Source organism: Ranitomeya imitator, chromosome 6, assembly GCF_032444005.1.
Source record: "Ranitomeya imitator isolate aRanImi1 chromosome 6, aRanImi1.pri, whole genome shotgun sequence".
Classification (NCBI taxonomy): Eukaryota; Metazoa; Chordata; class Amphibia; order Anura; family Dendrobatidae; genus Ranitomeya; species Ranitomeya imitator.
Genome location: NC_091287.1, coordinates 283950533 through 283971519, shown reverse-complemented (window position 1 = coordinate 283971519; position 20987 = coordinate 283950533). Strand labels below are relative to the sequence as shown.

At 39.3% G+C, this 20987-nt stretch overlaps 1 protein-coding gene across 3 annotated transcripts in view; it reads right to left on the bottom strand.

The window, feature by feature from the left end:
* The window catches only part of LOC138642455 (cadherin-6-like), a 474683-nt gene that overhangs the window by 117889 nt on the left and 335807 nt on the right, over window positions 1-20987 (bottom strand). For all 3 annotated transcript variants that reach the window (XM_069730611.1, XM_069730610.1, XM_069730612.1), the window contains one exon: window positions 6467-6761. In XM_069730611.1, the coding sequence (XP_069586712.1) occupies window positions 6467-6761 (295 nt within the window). The remainder of the gene's footprint in view (window positions 1-6466; window positions 6762-20987) is intronic.

Genomic DNA, 20987 nt, shown 5'->3' with positions numbered 1-20987 from the left:
TATGCGGCAGCAATAGTAAAAAAATGTAATGTTAAAAATAATAATAAAAAAAAAAACCTGCTATACTCACCCTCCGTTTTCTGACGAGCTGCTCGCTCCGGCCACCATCTTCCGTTTCCGGTGATGCATTGCGAAATTACCCATGAGACTTAGCGGTCTCGCGAGGCCGCTAAGTCATTTGGGTAATTTCGCAATGCATCCTGGGAACGGAAGATGGCAGCAGCCGCGCGCATATTGCTGGAGCTTCGGTGGATCCCAGGGGGTGAGTATATAAATATTTTTCATTTTAATTATTTTTTTAACAGGGATATGGTGCCCACACTGCTGTATACTACGTGGGCTGTGTTAGATACTGCGTGGCTGCTATATACTACATGGCTCCTATATACTACATATGTGACTGGGCAATATACTACGTGGCTGGGCAATATACTACGTGGCTGGGCAATATACTACGTGGACATGCATATTCTAGAATACCCGATGCGTTAGAATCGGGCCACCATCTAGTGTAACATAAAATTCTGAGTGACAACCTCTTTCCATCCACCAGGACATTAAAAATGGATCGTGGTTGGGTCTTCCAGCAAGATAATGACTCAAAACATACAGCCAAGCCAACAAAGGAGTGGCTCAAAAAGAAGCACGTTAAGGTCATGAAGTGGCCTAGCCAGTCTTCAGACCTTAATCACATAGAAAACTTATGGAGGAAGTTCAACCTCCGAGTTGCCAAGCAACAGCCTCAACATCTTAATGATTTAGAGATGAGCTGCAAAGAGGAGTGGACCAAAATTCCTCCTGACACATGCGCAAACCTCATCATCAGCTAAAAAATGTCTGACTGCTGTGCTTGCCAACAAGGGTTTTGCCACCAAGTATTAAGTTTTGTTTGCCAGAGGGATCAAATACTTATTTCTCACTGCAAAATGCAAATACATTTATATAATTTATACAATGTGATTTCTGGCTTTTATTTTTGATATTCTATCTCTCAGTGTTAAAATTAACCTACCCCTAAAATGATAAACTGTTCATGTTTTTGTCAGTGGGCAAACTTACAAAATCAGCAAGGGATCAAATACTTATTTCCCCACTGTATATATACATATATATATATATATATATATATATATATATATATATATATATATATATATATGTAGAAATGGAAATGTATCATATACATATAATTATACATTTCATTTTTGTGCAATGATTACTGCTAGAAGGAGTTTTGCAGATTTCTAGACATGTGAGATCCTAATTAAGGTACCTTCACACTCAGCGACGCTGCAGCGATACCGACAACGATGTCGATCGCTGCAGCGTCGCTGTTTGGTCGCTGGAGAGCTGTCACACAGACAGCTCTCCAGCGACCAACGATCCCGAGGTCCCCGGGTAACCAGCGTAAACATCGGGTTACTAAGCGCAGGGCCGCGCTTAGTAACCCGATGTTTACCCTGGTTACCAGCGTAAAAGTAAAAAAAACAAACACTACATACTTACCTACCGCTGTCTGTCCCCGGCGCTCTGCTTCTCTGCACTCCTCCTGCACTGACTGAGCACAGCGGCCAGAAAGCAGAGCGGTGACGTCACCGCTCTGCTTTCCGGCTGACCGACGCTCACAGCCAGTGCAGGAGGAGTGCAGAGAAGCAGAGCGCCGGGGACAGACAGCGGTAGGTAAGTATGTAGTGTTTTTTTTTTTTTTACTTTTACGCTGGTAACCAGGGTAAACATCGGGTTACTAAGCGCGGCCCTGCGCTTAGTAACCCGATGTTTACCCTGGTTACCAGTGAAGACATCGCTGGATCGGTGTCACACACGCCGATCCAGCCATGTCTGCAGGGAGTCCAGCGACGAAATAAAGTTCTGGACTTTCCTCAGCGACCAACGATCTCCCAGCAGGGGCCTGATCGTTGGTCGCTGTCACACAGAACGATTTCCTTAACGATATCGTTGCTACGTCACAAAAAGCAACGATATCGTTAACGATATCGTTATGTGTGAAGGTACCTTAACATTGGCATTGTTTGTACAGAAAGTTATAGGTATGTGGGAAAAATGGAATTTAGGTTAAATGGTTCAAAGAGTAAAGTATGCCTATGTGACCAGCAAGTCATAAGAAAAAGGAGGAACAGACACTTATGTGCACTTGGGTTATTATCTCTGCCTACAAAGGCAGCCCTAATGAGAACTAATTATCTACTCTTCTTTCCTTGCTGCAGTCTGGAAGATCAATGGATCTGATATGTGCGACTAGATTTTCCCATTGTTCATCTGTGTTGCTGCATTTTAACAACTGTCATCATAAGAGGAGATACACAGTTGTGAAAGCTTTGTCTTTGAACACTTTTTATCAGCCCATTAAAAAAATCTTTCTTTGTACAATTTGCCATTGCCTTTTAATCTTTGATTACATGCTTCATTATCCCGACTTTTGACAGTTGGTTTTTTAAACTTGTCGTTTTCCCCTTCCTGTGGTTTTCATGTTTTTTTTTTCCCTTTTTAATTGCCAAACTAATGTTTGTCACAAAGAATGACAAAGTTTGAGAAAAAAGTTAAACTTCGTGGGAGATTTAATGCTGAATTTTATTTCATCTTAGAACCTTTAAACAATTACCGAGTGATAATGGCTATATTGCTATCAGACGCTTTACACAAATGACTGATCTGCACTTAAAATGAAGATATCAGTCCATTGTTATTACAGAATTACTGATGAATGTAAAATTACCATATATAGTATTAGAGATCACCTCTACAGTATATATGTTAGTGACACATGGATGCCACTAGGGGGAGTAAACTGTCTTAAACTGAATTTGTCAGTAAGCTCAGCCCCCCAAAACTGCATATATATCGGCAAGCATGATTTTGAAATGTAAATCCATCAATATCTTTATATCTTCTATCTGTTGTTGCATTGCTGATTAATTAGTGTTTTGATTAATATGTAAATAAGGAAGGAAGTGCTCTGATAATAACAGAGCACCTAACAAGTCTCTGCCTCCCGAGATTGTTTCACTGCCCAGCACCAGACTCTTTAGCTTGATTGATAGATCAGTGCATGTGAAATGTCAGGCGCAAGGCAAATAAATCAGACAGTGAGCTATCAATCAAGATAGAGATTCTGATGCTGGCCAGTAAAACAACCTTGGGAGGTGGAGACTTGTTAGGTGCTCTGTGAGGCCCCTTCACATGTCCATTATATCCGTAAGTGACCTGTATTTTAGGAACCGCAAATACAGACACACGCACACCCAATGTATACAGTGGTGGTGAGCACATGTCAGGATTTTACAAACTGCAGGCAAGTCCTTTTTTTCACACACCACGGATAAAATGTGTGCTGCACAAAGTACACATTGATGACACATGGATGATATCCGCTATCAGTGATATCAGGAAAATGGGAGTCGGAGTCAGCATCTGCTGTGTGTGTATATCATTTATAAAATAAATAAATTAAAAGAAAAATGGCATGGGGTCCCCCTTTATTTTCCTAACCAGCTGAGGAAAAAACAACAACTGGAAGTTAATATTCTGGGAAGGGGCCAATAGCCATAAAGGTTCCCAGTCTATTAATATCAGCTCACAGCTGTTTGCTTAGCTTTTACTGGTTATTATAATGGGGACCTCTCCAAAAAATGATTTTTTATGTCCGGTGACATCAAGCCCAGGGGTTAGTAATGGAAAAGTGCCTATCAGACACCCCAATTGCTAACCCCATAGTCAAATTTAATAAAGACACACTTCCTGACCCTCTTTTAGCCATTTATTTGACATGTCAGCCAGAACACACTGAGCTGAGCATGAGAACGTGGCTGCGTGTGACCGGCGGTGACGTAATGGATTATTGGGGGAAAGGTGGCTATAATTTCTTTTTTATTTTATGGTAAATAAATGGGTAAAAGAGGGTCAGCGAGTGTTTATTTCAATGAAAGAATTTTACTGCTCTCTATTGTCTGTGTCTTGATAAAATTTGACTATAGGGTTAGTAATGAGGATGTCCGATAGACACCTCTCTATTACTAACCCCTGGACTTGATGTCAACGAACATTAAACAGCTGATATCAAGCCCACAACTATTACTCCACTTGCCATTGCACCAGGGCAAGTGGCAAGAAGAATGGAGGCTTAGTGCCAGAATTGGTGCATCTAATGGATTTGCCATTTCTTGGGTGACTGAGGGCTGATGTTTTTAATATGGGAGGGGGCCAACATCCATGCCCCCTTTCTAGCTTATTAACAGCAGCCCACAACTTTCTGTTTAGCTTTTGCTGGTTAGCAAATATAGGGGGAACCCTACATCATTCTTTTGGGGGTCCCCTTTATAATAACCAGTAAAGGCTAAGCAAACAGCTGTGCGCTGATATTAATAGCCTGGGAACCTTCATGGCTATTGGCCCCTTCCCAGAATATTAACATCAGCCCCCAGCTGTCGGCTTTACCTCAGAAAAATTAAGGGAGATCCCACACCATTTTTATCTATTTATTTATTATTTGAAAAATAAATACAAATACAAAAATAAGCATGCACAGCAATGACTAGAAATCACACTGACATATTACTATCATGTTCCTCACCACTACCTATCTCTATCTTTGAAAATCTTTAAAACATAAAACTCTTTAATTTCTATGCTGCATTTCATTCCATACGTGTCATACTGACAGCACACTGACATCACACGGACATGGACATCACACAGACACGGATCACAGTACTGGAACCACCAGGACTTGTGAAGGAGGCTACTTTCTAGAGCAATTTCCTCCTTATTTGCATATGGATGGAAACACTAATTACTCAGGAATGCAGCAACAAATAGAAAGAACTTGTTAATGGTGTACATTTCAAAGAACTGCATGCCCATTGTGGTAATTTAACTTCCTGATTCACACCCTTAGGGAGGCGATATTGTGAATGGCCATACCGTCCATCCCTTAAAGCCACTCACAAAGAACCCAACCCTGTCATGACCAATTAACCCACCTCAGCACATAACATGCTGGAGAGAAACTTTCTGGGTTTCACATAACAGAAGATAGCTACCTTCGTGACACATCTCTCCCCTCACATACATTGCCAGTGACCCTGTCACACCATATATGTGGTTAAGGGGGGAATATTGCTCTCACTGACAGATTCTTTAAATAAAAAAATAAGTAAATAACGCCAAAGGTATTGAAAACTGCACGTCTTTTAATAAATTTGGTGCACTTTAAACTGAATGATCAGGAATTATTTAAGTGACCTTATAGAATCTGTGTTATGGCCACAAGTCCCGACTGTGAGTCTAATGACCTTAACTAATAGTATTACATATGCTTATGAAGCAGTTTAAATCAGAAGACTCGCAGTTAGGCCCGCAATTGGGCCAGAAGGGTATGTGCCTACGTTATCCCTGCATAATGTTTGAAGAAGAAGATTCATCAGAAAAATGTCAGAGTTATTTTTCTGAAGCGTCTTTGATGGCTTTTGCTAGTAGGGTTGCTTTGCTGCTACAGGCTTTTTTAAATTTACATATAAAATAGTTTTGGTTTCCAAGCAGAAGCCACCTGAAAAATGATCAGGTCACTACTTTTAACTGCTTCACTGCTTTCAAAAGATGTAACATTTGCACAGCAAGTCGTTTTGACATTGCAGTGCATGTGTTCATTATGCTTAACGTTTGCTAAGCGCTTTTTCGGATTCATTTTTAGGCACAATCTGCCAGAAAAAGATGCCGTGTGAACATACCCCAAAACTGAGCAGAAAAATACGACCATGCTATGGTCACGAGAACAACCCCCAAGACTGAATCTTGTCAGAAAAGCCATACTGAGAGGAGTCCTTTGGGTAGGAAGAAGAACATATGGCAAATTGTTGTAGAGCCGTAATCTTTTAACCATTTTATTTGTAGATGGCGGCCATTACAGAAGATATTTGGGGGAAATAAGTAAATGATTTACTTGTGGAAAAAAGATTGTGTCCCACACTGATTTTTTGTAATAGTTTTCACAGAATTATCTTTCCGCCATTCTTGACTGTTCTTTTTAAAGTAGATGGGGTGTAGCGTTAGGGGACATTGACAAACAATGCCCTGTACATTAACAATACTTTATGCCAGAAATTGGCATGAATTGTAATTGAAATGTACACGAACAATTATTTCACGTTGTGGTATATGGACAGCACAAGTGGTGCCAAATGTAATAAAGAGGCGCTTTACTATGGCGGGCCCAAGATTATTCTAGCACATGAAACGCCATTCTTAATACATTTCCCCACTGTCTTTGACAAATGAGATATAAATAATTGCTCTATAGTTATCATATCATATGTCTAGAGAAAATAAGAAATCATGTAATGCAGACTCTTCTGCCTTCAGTCTTTAGGTGATACGTTTACTTAATTGAGACCTCCGAACAGACAGAATTTCCATTTGCTTGTATATATAAAGGAACAGGGGCCACACTTACCCACTTCTGACATTTCTGGCACAGTGGCAGTGTAAACTTCCTGGGTAAATTTTGGCTCATTGTCATTAATGTCATGAAGCTTTATGACAAACTCAGATTCAGGCTCAACAGGTCTCCCTGTTCTTTTGTTCACAGCTTGGGCACGTAATATATACGATGACTTTTCTTCTCTGTCCAGACGTTTTGTTGCATGAATGTCGCCAGTTTTTTCATCGATCACAAATATATCTCCAGCTCCATCTCCAGAGAGAACATATTTTAATGATCCATCTTCACCATCCTGGTCTGAGTGTAGCTGGAATAAAAGACATATATTATTAGTATTCAGGGCCATTTTGCACTATACACTGAATTGTTTTATTGCAAGCGATTAAGGAATGTCTGCTTATAATTAGTGTATTGTGTTCTGTATTTACACTCTATGCAGAGAATACTAAATATATTAAGTATTGACAGACTGAGAAATAATTAGGACTACTCCATAATCATCAGGAGACGACTTTCTTTAGTCTGTAGCAAGCTTGTATTCCAAAACATCTTTTCAATGACATCCATTGTTGCACAATTACAATTTTTGTGTATTTATTATGGCTACTCTCACATTAGAAGAGCTGTGAAAGCACAGATTAGAACCAGAAATTTTCAACAAAGCGGTTGGATATTCTAGTTCTAAGCCTATTATACACCATAAAAAGGATAAATAAAATGAATAAAAACTTCATACAGATCCCCACAAGTCACTATGAAGACCAGACAGATGTTGTGCAACTGTCAGATGTTGTGCCACAGGCTCAAAATGGCTACCTCAGAGAGACGTGGCATGTCCTAGAGAAAACAGCCCTCCTTCACCCTTTAATTCCTGTACAAGGATATGGCTGGCCTTACAACAGAGTCCAGTGGATGCTTCCATGGAAGGGCTGCTGTTTGCAAGAGCGAACCAGAAGCAGGGACGGTTTCCAAGCCGGGTCAAAGGCACAAGGTCACATCAGAATCGTAAAAAAAGAGGATAGTCAAAATTCACTAGGAGTTCTCTGATCTCATTGGCGCCAAAGTCCCAGGAATAAATCAGGTCTGATGCTGTCAAGCATCACCGATAATGAATGCACAGCATTGCCTAGTAGCCAAACTAGATAGTGGCAGAGCTGTTACAGCCACACAATTTAATTTCCACCTGACGGAAATAAACATTTTGGCCTCTTAAAGCAACCATGCAGATTAGACACATTAGGCTAATGACGGCCAAAAAGTCAATATTGGCGGTCTCAACTGACAGCATAAAGTATATGGGCGCCCCCAACAGTCTACTCTGCCAGATTATGTCGAGGGACATAGGGGTCTTGCGTGTTTGAGATTGACGATCCTTCTGGTCCCAGCTGAGGTGAGTGGATCAGTCAAAATTCAAATTTGAAATTTGATTTCTAGAGAAGTTATTCACTGAGAGTATAATGTTCCTGATTGTGCTCTGGGGTATTTCCAGACCCAACAACACAATAAACATAATATGTAAAAAAAGAAAAGAAAAATCTTATTCTCACCTTACAGCTCACCTTTCCAGCCCCTTGGTATCTCACTGTCCCCCGTCTGATACTGTCTGTATCTTCTGATCAACGCCACTGGTGCTTAAATCCCAGGCCTCATACTAGGCTGGGTCTTCTGGCTCCAATGAGGCCCAAGAAGGTGCTGAGCAAGTTTTCCGAATGGTCATGATGTCATGATGTGTGCTACAACATTACTCAGGCATGTTCAGAACCTAGGGATTTCAGTGCAAGTGGCATTGATCAGAAGATGCTGGGAGGTCCAGACACATGACGGTGAGGAGCAGAGGGGCTTGAGAGATGAATATAAGATTTTTTTTATTTTTAAGCAATGGTGCTTTACATTTTAGAAACATGGCAGAAAGCAACAGCTATTTTGGCTAACCCTTACAAAATTGCAAAAAAATCTGCATTTTGTTGAATGTGGATTTTTGTAAAATTCAAAGTAGAGTTAAATTCTACTCAAATATATTCACTCATCTCTGGTTCTCGGTAAGATAAGCTGCCGCGTCTGTTGTCAGTGGCTCTCTTGTAGAGAACCCAGGAATGCTCGGCAGAGTGAGTGCTCCTGTATATGGAGGAGTTGGAAGAGATAGCTACAGGTCCTTCTAAAAAAATTAGCATATAGTATTAAATTTCATTATTTACCATAATGTAATGATTACAATTAAACTTTCATATATTATAGATTCATTATCCACCAACTGAAATTTGTCAGGTCTTTTATTGTTTTAATACTGATGATTTTGGCATACAACTCCTGATAACCCAAAAAACCTGTCTCAATAAATTAGCATATCAAGAAAAGGTTCTCTAAACGACCTATTACCCTAATCTTCTGAATCAACTAATTAACTCTAAACACATGCAAAAGATACCTGAGGCTTTTATAAACTCCCTGCCTGGTTCATTACTCAAAACCCCCATCATGGGTAAGACTAGCGACCTGACAGATGTCAAGAAGGCCATCATTGACACCCTCAAGCAAGAGGGTAAGACCCAGAAATAAATTTCTCAACAAATAGGCTGTTCCCAGAGTGCTGTATCAAGGCACCTCAATGGTAAGTCTGTTGGAAGGAAACAATGTGGCAGAAAACGCTGTACAACGAGAAGAGGAGACCGGACCCTGAGGAAGATTGTGGAGAAGGACCGATTCCAGACCTTGGGGAACCTGAGGAAGCAGTGGACTGAGTCTGGTGTGGAAACATCCAGAGCCACCGTGCACAGGCGTGTGCAGGAAATGGGCTACAAGTGCCGCATTCCCCAGGTAAAGCCACTTTTGAGCTACAGAGAAGCAGCACTGGACTGTTGCTAAGTGGTCCCAAGTACTTTTTTCTGATGAAAGCAAATTTTGCATGTCATTCGGAAATCAAGGTGCCAGAGTCTGGAGGAAGACTGGGGAGAAGGAAATGCCAAAATGCCTGAAGTCCAGTGTCAAGTACCCACAGTCAGTGATGGTGTGGGGTGCCATGTCAGCTGCTGGTGTTGGTCCACTGTGTTTCATCAAGGGCAGGGTCAATGCAGCTAGCTATCAGGAGATTTTGGAGCACTTCATGCTTCCATCGGCTGAAATGCTTTATGGAGATGAAGATTTCATTTTTCAGCACGACCTGGCACCTGCTCACAGTGCCAAAACCACTGGTAAATGGTTTTCTGACCATGGTATTTCTGTGCTCAATTGGCCTGCCAACTCTCCTGACCTGAACCCCATAGAGAATCTGTGGGATATTGTGAAGAGAAAGTTGAGAGACGCAAGACCCAACACTCTGGATGAGCTTAAGGCCACTATTGAAGCATCCTGGGCCTCCATAACATCTCAGCAGTGTCACAGGCTGATTGCCTCCATGCTACGCCGCATTGAAGCAGTCATTTCTGCCAAAGGATTCCCGACCAAGTATTGAGTGCATAACTGAACATTATTATTTGTTGGTTTTTTTGTTTGTTATTAAAAAACACTTTTATTTGATTGGATGGGTGAAATATGCTAATTTATTGAGACAGGTTTTTTGGGTTATCAGGAGTTGTATGCCAAAATCATCAGTATTAAAACAATAAAAGACCTGACAAATTTCAGTTGGTGGATAATGAATCTATAATATATGAAAGTTTAATTGTAATCATTACATTATGGTAAATAATGAAATTTAACACTATATGCTAATTTTTTGAGAAGGACCTGTACTTGCTGAATGATCAACCATCGTTCTGCCAACAGATATCTAATGCATACGGGGCACCTTATGCACAGTGGGTACCAATAAAATTTGCATTCTACCACATAATTCCCTCAATTTTTATGCTTGTTGGCTTTTTTCCAGCGACTTTTTGGATTAAGACGTTGTGTGTACATGAGGAATAACACTATTTCTGACTACCACATGACTAAGTATCCTGCATTATTTTGCAGTTTCCAGTCTGTAGATTCTAGTCACAAAATACTACATCGTCTGTTTTTCTGTGCTCTTCCTCTTTCTTGCTTCACCGTCACTTTCCCCTCTGCATAGTGTGACTGTTAAAGGCAGCATCTATAATCTGATGCCTCAATCAAGACAGAATTAAAAAATAGTTTTGAGACACTTTGTGGATCAAAGTTCTCGACTGGTACACCCAATCAAACTAGTTTGACCTGTGTCCTCTGATGGGGAGCAAGCAAAAGACTATAGCTAATCTGCATTGAATGTGTTTTGCCAAACAAGATGATACAAATGCAACTAATAGGTGGTTTTCTGGTACTAGAAGGCTAATGGGATACTTTACTCTGATGTTAACACTATGAGGACAGGAGTTAACAATCTCAAGAATTTTAGTGGCTGTGGCAGAGCATTCATTGGATAATTAGGAGCACATGAACACACTTCTTCCTAAATGTGCTACACAGAGTACCTATCTTCCATTTCCAATTGGGCAGCCATTTCAGCTTCCTCCTCCTCAAGCACTACAAAAGCTAGAAATAATATGACTTAATAATAATGATAAAAAAGTTAAAAATTGCCTGAGACATGGAAACTGATGACCCATCCATAGAATAAGTTATTATACTAGCCTGGTGGTAGACTGGCACCATCACTTATCTGATGAAAAAAGTAAACAATGTATGGAGCTGGGGCACTATAGCTCTGTAGACTGCGCAGTTACCATTTTCAGGTACTGCGGCTCAGTTCCTATTCATTTCAATGCGATGGACTCTTTCCATCTTCAAAAGCAGCCTGAGTTCCCATATCTACATAGAAAGCCTACAATGACTCTGCTCCTACTACATTGTTGTATGAGCCACTTGGACATCACCTACTGTCACCTTCCCTCGGAGATTCTATGCCAGTTAGTCACTAATTGAGCTAATGTTTTATACTTGTTTGTCTTATGATATTTAATGTACTGAAACCCTTTTTTTAATTTATATGGAGCTCTGGAATGGAACGTGCTTCATAAAATAAAATAATAGATAACTGCACAGAAACTGGTAACTACAGAAATGTCCCTGTAAGGGGCAAATAGTGGGGTCCACATTATTACGTTGGGGAAAATTTTACATTATAATATAAATAGGACCTTATTGGATAAGATACCTGAGTGTCTGAACACAGGCTTAATCAGTGACTGATAGAATACACTTGACTTTCACAATTAGGCTAATTCTTTAGCTTTTGCAGTGTATTGATTGGTCAATGACATTAGGACACCTTTCAAGTCTACAAGGGTTAAACAAGACTCTAAATAGCTCCCTTTGATTTTCTCCTTTCCATTGACCGCTGCGACTGACGTTATTTGTTTTCTCAATAATAAACTACCAGGGGTCATAGTCCCTGTCACAAAATCCATGTACAGTATATCCCCCAATTCCACCCTATTCAATCTCTCTAAACGTGCATAATCAATTTCCCTGCTTCTGTGTAAATAAAAGTTGTGAGACGCTCCACGGCTTTTCTTCTTTTATTTTTTCAACAATAGCAGAAACAATCATTTCATAAAGTCTCCCAGAAGGAGACAATCAATATATGGACGGTAGGGATGGGATTTCAGATAAAATATGTCTCTGGTTCTCCGTCTCACATCAGCACTTTCCCATCTTATGCTGAATCCCTGATATAAAAGTGCATAAAAAAAAGGTCTCCATCATAGTTTAGTCCTAGGACGTAGCGCATATTAAGAATATTTTTAATTAAGCATTGATTGCTGAGGTTTTCAGTTAAGGCAAATAATGAAATAGATGTGGAATATGAGGGTTTTCTCACTGCAGCTTTCTCCTTATCTTCCAAGAACAGAATTCATCGTCCTTGTGGTGCGTGTAATCTCCTTATCATACAGTATTGGCCTGGGTAAGGTTGGCGAGTGGTGAGGGCAAGGAGCAGGCCGCGCCATATGTCATCATGATGACAGCTGCGTAAAGATGTGGCCGAGTTGACCTTGCTATTTAGGCTACGCTCAGGGAAACGCATCAGCTAATCCTGACATATGTCACACCAGTCATTGACATACAGTTAGGAATTATACCTTGAGATACTGGATTTTTTTCTTTTTTTGTGTTACAAAGCATAGCAGACTACATGGTATACAATTCCTTTTTTCACAGCGGGTCGTCAAAGGGTGATGTATTGTATATATTGGGACGTTCTCCTAGTGTGTGGTGTGAACAGAGCCTTATCTCGGTCCTTTCTGTACAGACGTAGTCACACAGGGCCCAGTGCCGCATCACGCCACAATTGCTGTACATGTTGTTTCTCGTGGTCAACAGCATCGAGATCAGTAAATTATCCTCTATTTGCTTCTACGGGAAACTTACATGCTGGATTTTTCTTTCACTGATGTCGATAATAGAACAACATCACATAAGAACCCCAAACGGGGCACGCTACAGGTTATACAGAAATCGCGCTCATTATAAAATCTAGCCAGTAAATTATCAGTGTTGACAGTCCTGATACAAAGACACCAGAGACTGCAGGGAATTTCCACCATTCCCCGTTGAATCTGTGTTACTAAAATGACTCGATGTGACAGACAGAGATTTGTTCCATTAGTCGTAACACATTAAGGACTTTTTCTTGGTTGTTATTACTGATTAAACTCTACAATAATAGAATTGAATCAGCTATTGTATGAGAATATGTACGTGCAGTAATACCTGTTATTAATGCTTCATAATAGAGAGAAATAGCTCTCCGTGCTCGCTTCAAACGTCATTTCAGAATTAAAAGCTCACCACAATGTTGGGTCAAAGGAAGATTGCATTATGTATGGCCAACTGGAAGGTGACGTAATTCATTTCTGCCATATATACTTTATTGATCACAGATTTTTTTTTCTGATAAAGTACTCCAAATACCATGCATAAATATAATAAATAATACAATTCAGCACACAGCTGCCATTCTAAGGCCATGTTCACATGAACAGCAATCATCTGTATCATCCGGATCCAGCAGCAATCTGTTGACAGAAAAGTAAAATAAAAAAAAAAAAATTATTTCAACTGAATCCATCTATTGAAGTCTATGGAAAACGGATCCATTAAATGATCCAGGAAGCAAAAAACAGATCCTTTTAAAATAGAAGAGCTGGTGGATCCACTTTCCATAGGCTTCAATGTTAAAAATCAGATCCAGCTGAAATATTTTTTTAGCCTGAAATTGCACAACTTATTTGTCACTGCTGCTAGATCCATTATAACTGATGATTACTAGACATGTGAACATAGCCTAAAACTGTATGCAGATGACTCCTAAGCCCCCATCATGGTGGCTGCAGGCCGACAGAATGTTATCATTCACTGCATAGTTGAGAAGACACAGATCAAGGCTACGCTTGCTATAAAGGTAGACTATATTCTGTCATCTCTTATTAGACTGCTCTATCTACTTAATAAATGATTACATTGTATTACAGAATTGCTCCATCTACTTAGTAAGTCATTATAAAGTTATTATTTAAGCAATAAAAAAGGCTAATTTTAGACGAAACAGATAAAGGGTTTTGTAAACACCAAAAATGGAATATGTTCCAAAAAGATCACAAAAAACAAACATATTCAAAGATACCAATAAGAATCATCAAGAATTAGTTGAACATTGAAAAACATACAGAACACTCCGTGAAGAAGCCATGTAGCGAAACATGGTCTGACGTGAGCTCTCTGCACTCAAGAAAATGGGTCAGCAATTGTCTAATCTTTATATCAATTCAATTTACAATACGGTTTTATACTATTTAATTTTATTATAGTATTTTCAATTATCAAGATCACTGTGACTCCGAGTCAGCAAAGTTTTTACACTAGAAAACGGCAAAAAAAGCATTGGAAAGTTGCAACATTTTTTGAAACTTGGAGTTGCACAGCAATGCTTTGGATTCATTAAGAGTCACACTCCTCTTATTGAATCAGGAGAATCTGGCTCCAACGTGCCCCTCATCAAGACTGGCTTGTAAATCATCGATCTTGATGAATCGTGGTATCTGTTCTTATTGTCACTTGACCTATAATTTGTTATTGAATCAGTTCAAGTACGACAATACTCTTCTACAATTTGGCGTACATAATTGTACTTCAATTGTAGCTCATTGGCTGAATTCGGCTTTCAACATTTTATTATTCAATTCCATATTAGATCTATATTTGTACATAGGATATTGACTTTTTATTGTAGATCTAATTCTTGCTAATAAAGATATTTCTTAATTATATGTATATTTTGGTGGTCTTTTTAAACCTTTTCTCTGTTCTTGTTATTCAAACAAACCAATTCATGTTAAATGTTAAATATTTTTTAACATAAACAGCTAAATCGATCTTTATTGCCTTACCGCTGATGTTCATTTGACTTGAAAGATATATAATCTCTAATTATTATGTAACATTTATCTGCGAGGGATTTCTTTAATTTGATAAGCTGTTATTTTATACAGTTAGAAGGCTTAAGTTTCTAAATTTGTAACCGGAGGTCTGAAAGCTTCACCCCTATCACTCCGCACAGCATGACGTAAGCAGGGTCTTATATTCCAGTGAGGTCTGGAAGATAAAAATCAGCAATTGTAACTAAAATGTAATTTTGCTGGTACAAGAACCCACAAACTAGTGTGATGTTCGCATGTGGAGGCTGATATGGCTGTGTGGGGGTAGCATTACACAGCATGAAGCAGAACTTTTACTATCAAATGGCACATTAATATCAGGTCCTGCAATGTATATAAATATTAATGTTTCTCCTGCAGCCCAGATATCCACTACGAGGAATGAAATCCAGAGATGTATTGACTTGTATACATTTCAGCTTAAGATTGATTTGGCTTATAATGTGCACTGATATTGATCCACATCAGAAGAAACAAAATGCTCAGCACAGAGAACAGGTGTATTGCTTTCTCAAAGAAGGCCACACTTCACATTAAGAAATACTTGTGTTGAGGTAATTAGGTCTGATATAACCATTTAGACAATTGCCGCATGCCCTAAACGCTTAGAGCTAATGTTTACTGATGCCAGGAAGATGTGCTAAGAGTTAATAACAGTGCAGAGCACTTGACTTTGCATGTATTTGCTAGATCTATGATCTCCTGAAGTGTATGTTGTTCCTTTCTCTAGCTCCTACTACAAATCGTTATTTATTTTTTCGTACATTGTCTCTTTTTCTCATGCTGCAAGACAAAGAAAGTGGCTTCAGCAATCAAAACACTAGATAAAATACGTTCAACTTTAAAAAGCTTTTGTTAGGACTTCTGGATCTGGTGGCACCATATGAGGCAGCACACACAAGAGCTTGATCTTGCCCAACTCCTATAACCCCTCTAAAGACCCATCTCACCGAGTCGCAGCACCAATCACACCGACATACCTGACCTTCACACCTTTGGAGCCAAGCATTGTCAACAATAAGTCCAAGTAATCAAGGCCAAATCTTCTGCTAAATTGACAGGGCTACAAATGCAGCTACTAAACATGGTGGATGGACATTCCTATCAAGTACAAAGACAGCTCGCTAACACACTTAGAGAAAGATGACTCAAAGGGTGAGGAGGAAGAAATTCAGATTAATAATAAGCCGTTTATGATTAAAGGCGCAAAAAAGAATCATATCAGACATAAAAGAGATGCTGAAAGTCATATTCCTTCATAAAAATCAAAAATTGGACGCTGAATTCGGGCAACATGGACACGGATCAGAGGCTGTTGGAAGCAGAATGCATCACTAGAAGACGACAACGAGAGATGAAGGAAATTAGGAAACTAGAGGAGAAAGTGGAGGATTTTGGAAAACGTTTTAGAAGAAATAATCTACGAATTTTTGTTATCACTGTGAAATCCATTCCATAGAAAGATATAATTCAACTCTGTGAAATGGAAACACCTGAACGTAACCAAAATGTAAAGTTGAACATGCATAGAGAATAGGAACAGACCCATGGGGCTCTAAAGAAGATGGAGGCAACACAACACTTAAACACAAATGACGACAACAACAAACTAGTCAAGGGCTTTGACTTCATGGATTAAGTGGATATACTGACAGCGTTCAAAAAACAACGGAGCACAGTGGAATATTATGGTTACAAGATCATTGTTTTTGCAAACTTTTTGTCAGAGGTTACCAGAAGGCGTAATGAATTCTCTGAAGTATGCACCATGTTATGAAAACAAATAAATCAAATTTGCAGTCATGTATCCAGCTAACTAGAGATAATTTTACTCAGATAGAGTGTTCTCTACATGCAAACCAGCTGAAGGTACCTACAATCGATATTGGGACACCACCCCAATCAACATATACCAAATGTTTCCAAGAAAGGCTTCTAAGAAAGCAGGTGTAGATGACTGGTCGCTTCTCGAGGGTGGCTAATCATATCCATGGAAGCAATAGAAAAGAAAATCCTCGTTATCGGGTACCTGAAGGGGACTTTGGCTGACAAGTCTGACTTAACAGGAACTAGTTTATCAGAGGATAGGAGGGCGTTGTGAATATGTAATTGTACCAACAGCAAAAGAAAGAAATCTATTAATTTATTCTTCTCTAATGATCTATTGCTCATTACTTATTAAGATGTTGGTATTTCATATTAAGCGTTATGTCTGCATTATGCCTGCATTATTATTATTATTATGATGTGCTGGCAGGGCAACCCAGGGTCTGTAGGAGACCTCCGTGGTTGTTATTGCTGATCTGCTATCACAAGCACAAGCCATCAAAAGATCGCAGCTTGAAGTCTCCTAAGAAGACTATTGAAACAAATTAAAAGTAAAAGAAAAAGGGTTTTAAAAATATTAAAAAAATATAAAAGTTCAAATCACCCCCTTTTGCCCTATTCAGAATAAAACAATTTAAAAAATAAAAAATACACATATTTGTTATCGCCGCATTCAGAAATGCCTGATTTATCAAAATATAAAAATAATTAATACAATTGCTAAACAGAGAAACAAGAAAAAAAATCAAAACGCCAGAATTACGATTTTTTGGTCGTCTCATCACTGTAATAAAACGCAATAACAGGCGATCAACACATCGTATCTATCCCAAAATGGTATCAATAAAAACATCAGCTCGGTGTACAAAAAATAAGCCTTCAATTCAATCAACCCCAGATCCTGAAAAATGGAGACGCTACAGGTCTCAGAAAATAGCGCAATTTTTTATCTTTTCTTTTTACAATTTTTTTTTTCACCAATTAAATTAAAAAGAACCTATACAGTTTTTCTTTTTTAATAAATATGAAAACATTTCTACATTTCTGGTTTTTTTTTCAGTCAAGATGGGGTGCAGAGTGTACATTAATGAGAAAAAAAATGAACTTTTTTGAATTTACCACATGGCTGCAATGAAACAAAGAGTAAAACATTTAAAGGGGTCTGAATACTTACCGTACCCACTGTACATGTTTGGTATCCACGATTTTGTAGTGAACCGGAGAATGATAATAGTAGGTCACATTTAGCATTTAGTGGTAAAACAAAAATAAATGGTGGAATTCCTTTTTTTTTTGCAATCTCACCGACCTTGTGAGTTTTTTTTCCTGTTTTTTCAGTACACTATATGATTAAATCAATGGTGTCTCATCTCGCAATAAACAATCCCTCATATGCTTATATTTAGGGAATAATTTAAAAAAAAAGTTATGGCTCTGGGAAGAAGGGGAACAGAAAACGAAAACGCAATAACCGAAAACCCCAAGGTGGTGAAGGGGTTAAAATCCATACTATACTATTAACTAGTTAGACAGCGTTTGACAGGGGCATTTACCTAGCCCTTTCCGTACATTGGATCGGAAATGAGCGCAACGCTGACCCCCGTCACGTGATCGGGGGTCAGCGATGGTCGGCATGACAACCAGAGGTCTATTGAAGACCTCTATGGTTGTTGAGGCTGGATTGCTGTGAGCACCACCCTGTGGTCGGCGCTCATAGCAATGCAGCAATCTACTACATAGGAGCGATCTGAGCATCGCTCCTATGTAGCAGAGCCGATCAGGCTATGTCAGCTTCTAGCCTCCCATGGAGGCTATTGAAGCATGGCAAAAGTACAAAAAAAAAGTTTTAAAAAATATGAACAAAATAAAAAAAATAAAAAGTTTAAAGCACCCCCCTTTCGCCCCATTCAAAATAAAGCAATAAAAAAATGAAACCTATACATATTTGGTATCGCCACGTTCAGATTCACCCGATCTATCAATAAAAAAAGGATTAAGCTGATCGCTAAACGGCGTATAGAAAAAAAAATTGAAACGCCAGAATTACGTTTTTTTTGGTTGCCGCGACATTGCATTGAAATGCAATAAAGGGCGATCAAAAGAATGTATCTGCAACAAAATGATATCATTAAAAACATTAGCTTGGCATGCAAAAAATAAGCCCTCACCCAACCCCAGATCACGAAAAATGGAGAAGCTAAAGGTATTGCAAAATTGCGCAATTTTTTTTTTAGAAACCTAGACATGTTTGGTGTCTATGAACTCGTAATGACTTGGAGAATCATAATGGCAAGTCAGTTTTAGCATTTAGTGAACCTAGCAAAAAAGCCAAACAAAAAGCAAGTGTGGGGTTGCACTTTTTTTTGCAATTTCACCGGACTTGGAATTTTTTCCCCATTTTCTAGTACACGACATGCAAAAACCAATTGTGTCGCTCAAAATTAAAACTTGTCCCGCAGAAAACAAGCCCTAACATGGCCATATTGACGGAAAAATAAAAAAGGTATGGCTCTGGGAAGGAGGGGAGCGAAAAAAGAAACCGCAAAACAGAAAAAAGCTGGGGAAATGAAGGGGTTAAAGCCTATCTGTTGTTCTAATTTTTATTTAATAAATTAATACTACATGTAAAAATGAGAAACTTTGTAATATCTTATCAGAGATTTGCTTCTTCCTCAGCCAACATTGATCAGTCATTATTAAAATTCTCATTTCGGAGGTAAAATCTTTATTAGGGCAGCACGGTGGCTCAGTGGTTAGCACAGCAGCCTTGCAGCTCTGAGGTCCTGGGTTCAAATCCCACCAAGGACAACATCTGCAAGGAGTTTGTATGTTCTCTCCGTGTTTGCGTGGGTTTCCTCCGGGTATTCTGGTTTCCTCGCACATTCCAAAGACATACTGATAGGGAATCTAGATTGTGAGCCCCGTTGGGGACAGCGATGATAATGTGTGTAAAGCGCTGTGGAATATGTTGGCGCTATATAAATAAAGAGATTATTATTATTATTATTCAGTGAAGACTAAGTATCCCATTACTGAGACAGGAGACGGAAAAGCTCCTCCCTCTTTATATCTACATAGAATCTCATCAGTAGCAGTTACCTCTTCTATTTTAGTAATGGGAAACTCGGCTTTCACTGAATACAGATTTGACCTCAGAAATGTGCAAAACCCAACAAACAGGCTCTCCATGCATATACACATGGAACTGCGGTGCCGAACAGCTGATTATCGGGAGTGCTCCAGGTTACAGAGACAGCTATTCGGGAAGCACTATAGCTATTCGGATAAGCTCTTATCAGAAGCTATTCAATCAACACTAGTCAATTTTGCCTTTCTATTTGGAGACACAAATAAACATAAAAAAGAAAAATCATATTTTTTTCACTACTAAAATAATAAAAAAACGTTCATTATTACTGTAATGATCTGGAGAATCTTTTGGCCAAGTTATTTTTACCAAATAATGACAGCGGTAAAACAAAACCCCCAAAACAATGTGAATATTCCTAATTATATCGCACTTGGAATTTATTTCCTGTTTTCCAGTACATTATATGGTAAGATGAATGGTGCCATTCAAAACTACTGCTTGTTCTGCAAAAAAAAACAAGCTTGCATATGGCCATGTTGACGGTAAATAAAAACGTTATGGTTCTTGGAACAAGGGGAGGAAAAAACAAAAGAGCACAATCAAAAAAATCTTGGATTCTTAAGGCATGAAATCATGGAATACACATTTACCAGAAAGAGATGGAAAAAAAAAATATTGTGGCGATTAGGAAGAAATCTGTAAAGCAGTTATAAGTGGCCTGAAACCCTTGGCTTTTAATGGATGTGATATATCTGCTCATCCTAACATTCCGGACCACCCATTAGCCTGCTCAAACTGCCAACGGATCTTTACATTGTGTCACGCCGCCGCCACCACCGCTATCCCTGGTGCCTGCTCATACTTACTGTTCCACGGCGCCCCGGCGCACTCCTGTTCTTCCTCCAGTGCCTGCTCTTCAGCTCGCACCCCCGGCTCCTGCTTCCTGTCGAGTGCGCACGCGCACTAGGTTCCACTGCGCTCGCGCACACAGTACTCTCTGATTCCAGACGCTCCTTCCACCTCACTCTATGCCTCTGGAGGACCTTGACCTGGAAGGTATGCTGCCGCTCTGCATAACAGGCAGCCTCTTCCTCCTTGCTGTGCCTGATTATCATTTGTTCTCCGCAAGTGACTCTGGCCTCCACGTTGCTCTGCGTTCCCTCTGTAGCTTGTCTTCCGTTCCTTAGCTAGGTTTCTAGTGCCTGACCATTGTTTGTTTCTT